General features: G+C 45.3%; 2 protein-coding genes across 2 annotated transcripts in view; both read right to left on the minus strand.

The window, feature by feature from the left end:
• Positions 1–471, minus strand: part of T265_03239 (hypothetical protein) — a gene marked incomplete at both ends in the record, with an annotated part of 43841 nt that extends 43370 nt beyond the window's left edge. The window contains one exon of the mRNA XM_009167672.1: positions 396–471. Within this exon, the coding sequence (XP_009165936.1) occupies positions 396–471 (76 nt within the window). The remainder of the gene's footprint in view (positions 1–395) is intronic.
• Positions 472–3705: 3234 nt separating this feature from the next.
• On the minus strand, positions 3706–4755 carry T265_13197 (hypothetical protein; the record flags this gene model as incomplete). The annotated part of the gene is made up of 1 exon (XM_009167714.1): positions 3706–4755. A coding segment is annotated over one exon (1050 nt), but the record flags the coding sequence as incomplete, so codon positions are not given.
• Positions 4756–9520: the final 4765 nt, after the last annotated feature.

Raw genomic sequence — 9520 nt, forward strand, 5'->3', positions numbered from 1 at the left:
ACTTCCGAAGCCATAGCAGACGAAGTTCAAAGCCGAATGTGCGCCAATAATTTCCAAATGATATCGGTTAAAACAACTTGCAAAAAAATTACGGCAGATGAGGGGGGTTTTCAGTCTACGCATATGTGCAAAGAAGTGCAACATTTGTTAATTAAAGTTTTTATTTCGGCTGCAGGAGTTTTGCAGAATAAAACATTGTGCTTCTAGCCGCTGGCGCTGGCTAAACCTTGTTCAAAAAGGCCTGAGTAACTATTAGGTCTCCTCGGAGGCTCCGGTACACAGAGGGAAAAAGCCAAGCACTCTGAGACGCGTTCCATAGTCCACGGATTTTAGTCCGGCAACCATTATCATGGTAGCTCGTTGGACATGTTCGATGAAGGTTATGTCCTTCTTACCTCCTGAGCAGACTACTTGCTCAATGCATTCAAAAATCGGTCTAACGTAGGCATTATAGAGGTCCTGGTAGTCCATGCGAGTATTACAGCTGAAGCTTACCCAAATTATCTGTGGAACAACGAGTGCCCTGTTAGCTAATTTTTCACCCTTTTTGGTATCTACCACCTGGTTCATTATCACCATGAACGACAACAGTATTCACTGGGTCCCCTCTGAATTTTGTCTGGGCGCAGTCTCCATCATTCAGGGGAAGACACCGGTTCAACGACCGCCGCTACTCAGCGGCTACACACATTTGGGTGACGCTAACGCTGGAACTCCATGAATTTCCGTCGTCCGAAATAGTACACATTGATTTGAAAGAATATCTAGAAGATCGCTGGCGTAAACGGAGAATAAACCTGTCCCAAAACAGGGCCTTGAGGAACTACAATGGAGTCCAGAGCCGAAGAAGAGTAGGTGGAAGTAATTTATGGGTGTTGTGAAAGCCCCAATCAAACGAAGAATTTCCTCTTGGGTCCCATTAGACCCGGTTTTACGAGGCAGCGGGTTGCGTGCGACGACCTTACCGATCGCTTCCGAGATAAGTATATCATCTAATAAACTGTTTTGTCCTTAACTTCGGTTAAGCTGTCCCTATATGCCTGCATATTGATCACGCAAGAACGGTTTGGGAGGATTCCGTATCCGCACCCGGGTGCGGACATTTCCGCACAGTTTCCGCAGATTTCTGCACCCGGATGCGGAACCGGGGCGGAAATGAAACAGGTTTCCGCACCCAGTCCGCACCCGGGAGCGGAAATTTCCGCACACTTCTGCACCCGGGTGCGGGAAATCCGTACTCAGTACCGGGATTTCCGCACCCAGTCCGCACTTAGCTAAAGTCGTTCGACGCGCAAATATAGCCCATTATACGGATTTATCCCTTTCCCTAGTACGATTCAGTAACATCCTAAACACTAAGTGATAACCCATCTGCCCCCATATAATTGCTCAGTGTATTACATTTCCGGATATCAATAAGCGCCTTCAAGTACAAATGTTTTAATGAGTGAATTATAAAAAATACAGGGGGAAGATCATTTGTCACTCTTGGTGGCTCTCTGCAGGCGTTTCCGAACTTTCTGCCGTTCGTTCTCCAGCCAGCGATGAACGATTTCCTTTATTTGTCGCGGATTTGTGTTCGGAAATTTCTCAGTTGCCGCGTCTGTAATGAAGAACATAGTTATTGAGTTTCATCCAGACACTGATTCAACTAGCTAAATATAAAATAACAATTGACTACTTACAAATAAGTCCCTGGGCGAGCCTGGTTGACCCGAAGGCTTTTTTGTCATTTATCCCGCGCCAGTTGAGTAGTACGGCCAGCCTTGGAGCCAACGTCCGCGTAAGCACGTTGGTCAGGTACACTTGTACATCGCCAGCCTCCTGCAAGAGCCACCTTTCCACCTTTGTCAAATCAACAATCGTGACTACGACTAATACTTACCAGCTGTGCATAGCGTGGACCATCTCTTAGATGTTCCTCATACTTTTGGAGATCATCCATGGATGAAAGCGGAAGAGGGGGCTCGTTGAGTGCCTCAGAACTGCTAGTGGGTACTAGAGCGTCTATCTTCATGTGCAGTCTTTGGAGCGACGAGTAAATCTTCTCTAAATTCTCTATAAAATAGTTTAATTAGAACATGGTAATCTACTCACTGAGAATGAGGTTGGCCAGATCCGGGGAAATTACGCTGGCCTTGGGATTTGGAGAGTTAGTTCTAGAAAGTAAAGTACATGGAATGTTGAGAAAACCTGGGGATCGGGGTAGAACTGCGTGGTGCTGGATCGCCCACGGCGGGAAGTGTTGTACACGTGGAACTGCTGATAGATTATTTGATGGTGGTAATGAAATAAAACGTACGTTCCACATATCATCGGGGCATCACGAGGGACGGGTGGCGCGTCTCGAACAGGAATGAGACTACTAATCGTGGCAGTCGGATTGGTACATCTGAAAATGAGGATTTTACAAATTGAAAAGTTGGTAGGTGCGGGAGGACCTACAGTCTTTTTGGAGTTGGTGGGCTTATGACTATGTTCGCAAACAAAGTGGTGTCACCACTGGAATCACGATCCGACCCGTCTGTAAAATCAGACGGCAGCCGTTTCTTTGCACTGCAACCATTGTAATACGATTCATAAACATACTGTTTTTGCCTGGATTGACGTACCAGCCGTTCATCGTTTTGCTCCGCGGAGGAGGTATGCCCTGAGTCAAGGGCTTCCTGCTGAGCACTCAGTGCATCCGGAAAAGTTTCTAGAACATTTTTAACTGAAAATGAACTTACTGCACTGCCGATACACTTCGTACGTGCACGACTTGAGTGGACATTTCGGCAAAGTACCCTTCAGTAAGTTTGCATAAAGAGTGCTGGTTGTGCACGAGGGCCAAAGGACTGAATCGGGCGGTACGAACCACGATTCATGCACTATACCAACAGAGTTGTCCGCAAATATGAGCACAGCATACATGGCTGAAAAACAACTTCCAAATACGACATTTAACAGCAGAATATCCACAGGCACACGGAAGCTTTGATGGAATAACAAAACGCCAACATAAATATGTATATATATTTTACGAACTAATGAGTAAAATAAGTAATAAATGCATACATGTGTCGAGTGACAGTGGTAAGATTACTGACTAATCGATGAGGGTATGCAAAATGGGGAAGTATATACGAGTGTCTGTGCGGGAAAAACTTAAGCATTTACAAGATATTTGGTCGACTGATGCAAACAGCCGAGTGTGTTGCAAGTCGGAGCATTGAAAAACTAAGACGTCCGTCGAAATCAATACGTGAGTGTAAAACGGTAGAACAGTTTTGAATTTCTGGTACACAATAGTATCTTTAGAAAAATCTACAATTACAGCTGGCTGACCATCAAGCAAAATGCAGTTGTCGGGAAAGTTTTTCGAAAAAACGACATCCCTATGAATAAACCTGCGACATCCGGCAGTGACCGATGGCCTCAGTCGCAAACCAACATCATCCAAAAACACCTTCCTTTCGACAGCATCCAATCCCACACGCTCGGACAGTCGGCGGTAAAGCTGAACGGCCGGTGGTTTTGGACCATGTATGTAATGCTTCAAATGACCCAGCTCCGATTCATAGGGAAAACAGGAAAAACGATCCAAGCAACCATAAAGCTTGATGAAATTGAACAAATGGGAGAAGAGGTGTATGTTGTACACTAAATGGCTGGGACCAAAAATAGCAGCAAATTTTGACACCGCAACCTTGGAAACATCAATTAAAAAATTAGCATAATGTTGTGAAAAAAAGGTGAACAGCCTATGAAAGTGGTTACCGAAAAATACATGAAACATTCGTAAACGTCAGGATGTAAGATGTCTCGTAAAACAACGGGTCCTATGTACAGAAGAAACTGTCGTAGCTCAGATGCCTTCCACCGATCCAGGTCTACGACACCTCTACATTTTCGGGGGAAATCAATACTCAGAGCCAAACTCTGTTGCTCAATGTTAGCATTCAGCAGATTCCAGGACTCCAAAGAAAGCCTGGCCTTGTGTCCAATTGGCATAGCTCTGAGTAAGATGAGAAATTTCCGCACTAAACCAAGACACACGCTATGCATGTAATCTGGTGGGAAACCGTCAATCATGGGAAAATTTAACTCCTCCATCGGACTTGGACCTATATGGTGCTTCTCTTGTTTTCTGGTCCGGAAATCATAGTCACGACGCAAGGGAGCTGTCAACGAGGGAAAAGTCATACGTGTGCCAATGTGCACACCCCTTTGTGTACAGTAATCACAGCCATAATATCCTGTATGTCCCTTCACTTGCTTCAGAAAGGCCCTAGCAGGACTATCACAAATAATGCATTGAAGACGGACGGTATGAGTACTGCAAACCCCGGAGACACCGTTCGCCAAGACGTCTGTCAACTCAGCGACCGTGTCAGACATCAGCTGATGGGCATCATTGGGTTTTTGCTTACCACAGTATATTCCCACGACGAAAGGCTGACCGAGAAAGGGTGAAATTATCCGGGAGAGTATAGGCCACACTTGAGTACGCGAGTTGTTATAGGCCCGAATACCGTCAACGTTAATTTGAATTTCGATATTCGTAACCGTAGTCTGGATCTCACGGAGCTGTTGCAGCAAACCTGCTTTCAACCCAAGGTGGATGTACATTCCACCGGCCTTCTGTCGCACGCAGCAACGACGGGGGGTTTTCATTACAGTCCGTGGATCTTTCGGAAGAGACGGAAAAAAGTATCTGAGTTCGTCCAACACAACGGCTAAACCGGATAAAGGTAGATTCAGCCTTCGCGCCATCCGACGAACAGCCGTTAAAATACTTCTACCTGGTTGTGAATGGTTTAAAAAGGATACTGATGAAAAGCAATATAAGTGCAAGCAGAACATACGGACTGATCCTTTCAACGACTTGCAGTGGGCTACCTTATGGCAAAACGCAGGAACCGAAAGGTTCTCCAGGGACCACAGTGGCGAATGTCTTTCTGGTTCCAAAGTTCTGATAACATGGATCGGGGGAACCGCCGGCGAACCTCGTGATAAATCGCAGCCTAGTTTATCATCTGGAACGATCAAATTCGGCATACCTACAGCCTATCATCTGATTAATCATGGATCCTACCCTCAGATAGTCGACTAACGGCATTATGGACGCATTCATCAGTCGAGCAACGAAAACAGCCAATTGCCGCAACCGCCTGTCTTATTTTCCTATGTAGCGTTGTTCTTGAAGAGCCTTTACACGCAACACGAACAAACTTCGGGCGCATTGACGGTTAATTGAAATGAAACATATTTTGAACGGTTTCGTTCACGTGAACACACCGGGAATGAAACACATGAAANAAACTCACTCTCAGTTGCACGGGAGGACAAGCAGAACGCAGAGCTTTCAGCGAGCAATGGCACCGCACAATAAAACAAAACCACTTAAATCGGTTGACCGTTTGCATTTACTAGGCACACGGAAATGCAAGGTATTGTGGTTTTCTATTACTGTGAGACAAATAAAGAAGCTCTGATGTCTATCAAACGTCTCAATCCCCCGAGGCTTAAAAGCCGGAAATTAGTGCAGAAGTTCTGCACAGATTCCGCACAGGGTCTTCACCCAGGAACGGACGCGTGCTAACTGGGCTTGATGGATTCCGTCAGAATGTGTTCCACTAACATGGATGGCATTCTGCTGCGGCTAATATGCAAATAGCTGCCGGGCGATGGTCGGTCATTGATATGGTTCACGATACGGAAATTTGAATGACGCGTAGTTTCGACAATCCCGAATATCAAAAGATGAATCGAGTTCAAAATTCTATGGTACAATTTACACAAGTGTAAGCAAATATTACAATATGCACACGTTCATAGCGTTAACAAGTGCACGAGTTTGTCACTCACCGTCATGGTGCAGTGTCAACGTCCACACACCAAACAACGGCGAATAGAATGTTGGTCCAGAAGTGTGGGTTACGATTGTCCCTCCCGACGACATTCTCGTGATTCTCATTGGCCGTGCGATCAGACGAGATATATGAGAAGACAAGATAGGATATGGAAGCGTTCACATTCACACACGGACATAAATGCCAATGCACAAGTGTCGGACGGGTCGGCCCCTGTGGCACGCATGAGCAAAACAATTGAAGATCAAAAGCACATAGACGAAGCAAGCAAAATAGACGGTGGAATTGTCGTGAGGTCACCTTGCCACGAAAACCACTTCCTTCGAAGCAGATGTATGGCTGTCTTCGTCAATTCATCCACTGGAAACCAAGGAAAGTATCTGGCGATGTAAGCTAGGTGTTGTTCAAGATCTTTGGATGGAATCTGTCCGTGCTGTGCAGGTAAGCGGGAGCTCATGAAGTGATCGAGGATAAGGAATTTTGTATGTATATCAAGAATGGGAAATTACGAGCCGGTTTTAGCTGAAGCTAGTGCAAACTCAGTGCAAATTAAACAAACCTGATAAAGTGATTCGCAGCTTGAATTCGCCTCAACGGAAAAGGCATAAATCGTCTGCGGCCTAATAATTTACTTCTAATACTCAGTCCCCCTCTTCCGAAGCTTCAAACTTCGGCCGTAGTTGCCCAAACGTCCCGTACAACCGAAATTAGTTCAAGCTGGCTTGTCCGCGGTCTACGGTCGCATGGTGCTTCAAATGAAGGAAAAGTATCCGGGACGCTAAATCCGCCTGACCTCATCTGGTCAGTCTCCTCTCCTAACACAGATCCAGCTGCCACGGAAACGCGTATCCTATCCCCGACTGCGACATCCTCGAGGACCGTTACCAGGCTGTCCTTAAACAGAAGTATGCCAGTGTGGTGGTGGCATGGCAGAGCCAAACCCAGTATGGTGGAACACCCACAACAGTTTTCTTTAGCATTTCGACCGCAACCTCTTGCCCAATTCAGCCTGTAACTTCACCTCGCCCAAACAACCTCCGGTAAGAGCTCATTCTAACCCGATTAAACTTTCGTTCGGATTTGACAAACCTGGGTTCCCGCTGCGATTTCGGCTGGCCTGTTCCACAGTTTCAACTCCATGCGCGGTGCCCGTTTGGCCCCACGAATTGGCATTAACTCCCCGTCTCTACAACAGTCCCACCGTTGAGTCCAATTGGTTTCGTATTAAACCATATTTTCAAGGCAAGCTTAGCAATTTATTCTACTTCGAATTATTCCATCTTCATTTTTGCGGAAGTCGATTCATGCACAAGCCAAACTAAAGCAAATGATTGGCTGGTCATAGTCACGTGATCCATACAGAAACATACAACCACTGCATACGAGGCCCAGCTGCTCAACAGAAATTTGCACTAGCCGTCACAAGGGTTGGCGGATCAAGTCCGGGCGACGGCGCTCGGCAAGTTTTCGACTTCCCCGGTTAATATGGCATTTAGTAGGATGCTACTGCTTTTGCTGAGTCATATGTAGCACTAAAAATGATTCACCAAGATGAAAGCAACTTAACGTTCTGAGTGCGAAGTTTTGACTATGGCTACATATCCATGACTATAGTCAAGTTTGAATCGAGATTTCCTAAAACACAAATGTCGAGTTCCTCCCAAGCTTTGATTGCAAGAAATGATGTGGGTAAACAGAAGAAAGTTGTGTGAATAAAGGCGGTTCGATGGATACGTTAAGGTTCGCGGATGAATTCTGTGATGTTAAGATTTTTTATTTTATAAACGTACTATGGCAAGTATTTCACGCATAGAAGCAGAGGTATCCTGCAATAAATCATTAAAATTGTTCCAGGCTATTTTCTCGCTTGCACTGACAGTCCATCTTTCCTTGGTTTATACGCTTCAACCATTTAACTTGTTTTTTCTTGGCTTGTGCACAAATGCAATTTGAACGCGCGCGCTTCCTGGCTTGTGCATAACTTACCAATCAGAATGCTGGCTTGTGCATGAATCGCATGCCCATTTTTGCTTGTTTTGACACTGGCTATTTAATCAGCCGCCAAGGTCACTACTGGTCGGCAATTGTTCACACTTTTGGTTCATGTCAGCCGGCTTTATTTTTGAACTAGCCGGACCTCATACCCATGTTACTAATTTTTCTCCGTTACTGCAACTGCGATGGCTTTTCAAGCAATAAGCGTGCCCCGTTGGTTATACCTTCCTCCCAGCTTCGTTGTTGCCTGCCGTGTTCAGGCCGTAACGACCCGATTATGCTTCCATCAGCATGCATCTTTCAATTTGAGAAACGAACCCATCATTGTTTTTTCCTCAGTTACTGCCAACTGTTCATGACATTGTCCTTTTTTCGTGCACTCTCCAGTACCCGCAAGCCCCCAGTCATGCTTTATTCTGACTGTAATCGAATGAACATGTCTGTCGGTCTGCCACCTACAAGTTGAGTATACACATCAATATTATAATTCAAATTTTGCAACTTTGAGGTTTTGCTTACTGCTATGATATCGCAAACATACTGTCGTTCTTCTAGGCACAGCCATACCTGAAGCGCTGAAGGGATTAAACAGAGTATTAGCTTGTAGTTGGTAAACCCTAAGGGTCCAAGTCCTATGGAGAGCTCAAAACTTTGTGCGCAGCAAATTTTTTGGTTCCTCATGGCTAACGAGGCTAGGCTACGTGCAGTGACTGTCACAAAATTTATCAACGTCTCTCTTCGTTTGCAGGTCAAAACTGTGTGTCTCTGCCTCTGATGTCCAACGCCTTGTAATCGCGCCAGGTGCACACTATACGTTTGACAGCCCCATTTTCAATGCAACCATGAGTACTCGCCAATCATGCTTTCATTCTTACTCTACCATTATAATCATGGCTGCGGTATGCCAGCCACTAGGTGGAAGCAAATATTATCAGTACATATACTCTGTTTCCACCGCAGATAACGTGCTACTGTCGGGCAGTTTTGCAAAGGCTTTCATCATACAAACGAAATTGTTCGACAGTGAGTCGTCGTTACACCATTGACCTCACTTTTGCTGGTGCGCCCCAATGAATTTGAGAAAGTACGTTTACTGACTGACTAAGAGAATATTTTGGACATCATTGGATGGGCGATCTTTAGCCAAGCCCTTTAGGGATTTATCTTCATCAGGTGGTGAGCAGTGTGTAGAGTCAAGTATTTGTATGAGGTAGCACCTCCCTTATCTGACAGTAAACTAAGTGGTTGCACGAGTGAAACTTGATCATTGACAAAGGACAGCGAATATACTGGTTTTCAGTGCATCCTACAACCCCGAGGTGGAAACCACCTTTCTTAGGTACAAAAATAAGCTGTTGTCCTTCGTAACCACCTTTCTATCCGTCGCTTGAGCTAACATCTCAGGGAGTTCAAGGTCATCCCATTCTTGCGACGGTACAAGTTCTAGTTCGAAAAAAGTATCTTCCATTTATGAACCCCTCTTTAATGTCGACATCACCTGCAAGGTTTGGTTCCAAATTCCCCCACTTGTGTTCGTCGATTGTGTCCCCTTGATATGCACAGCGTCATTTTTCCGAAACCCTATTCAAGTTAGGTCTGGTCCGTTTTTATACGGTTGCTGAACCTCTGCGCATCTGTCGGCTTTTTGCGTTTATTCTAACTAAACTCCT

Source organism: Opisthorchis viverrini, assembly GCF_000715545.1.
Source record: "Opisthorchis viverrini unplaced genomic scaffold opera_v5_45, whole genome shotgun sequence".
Taxonomy (NCBI): Eukaryota; Metazoa; Platyhelminthes; class Trematoda; order Opisthorchiida; family Opisthorchiidae; genus Opisthorchis; species Opisthorchis viverrini.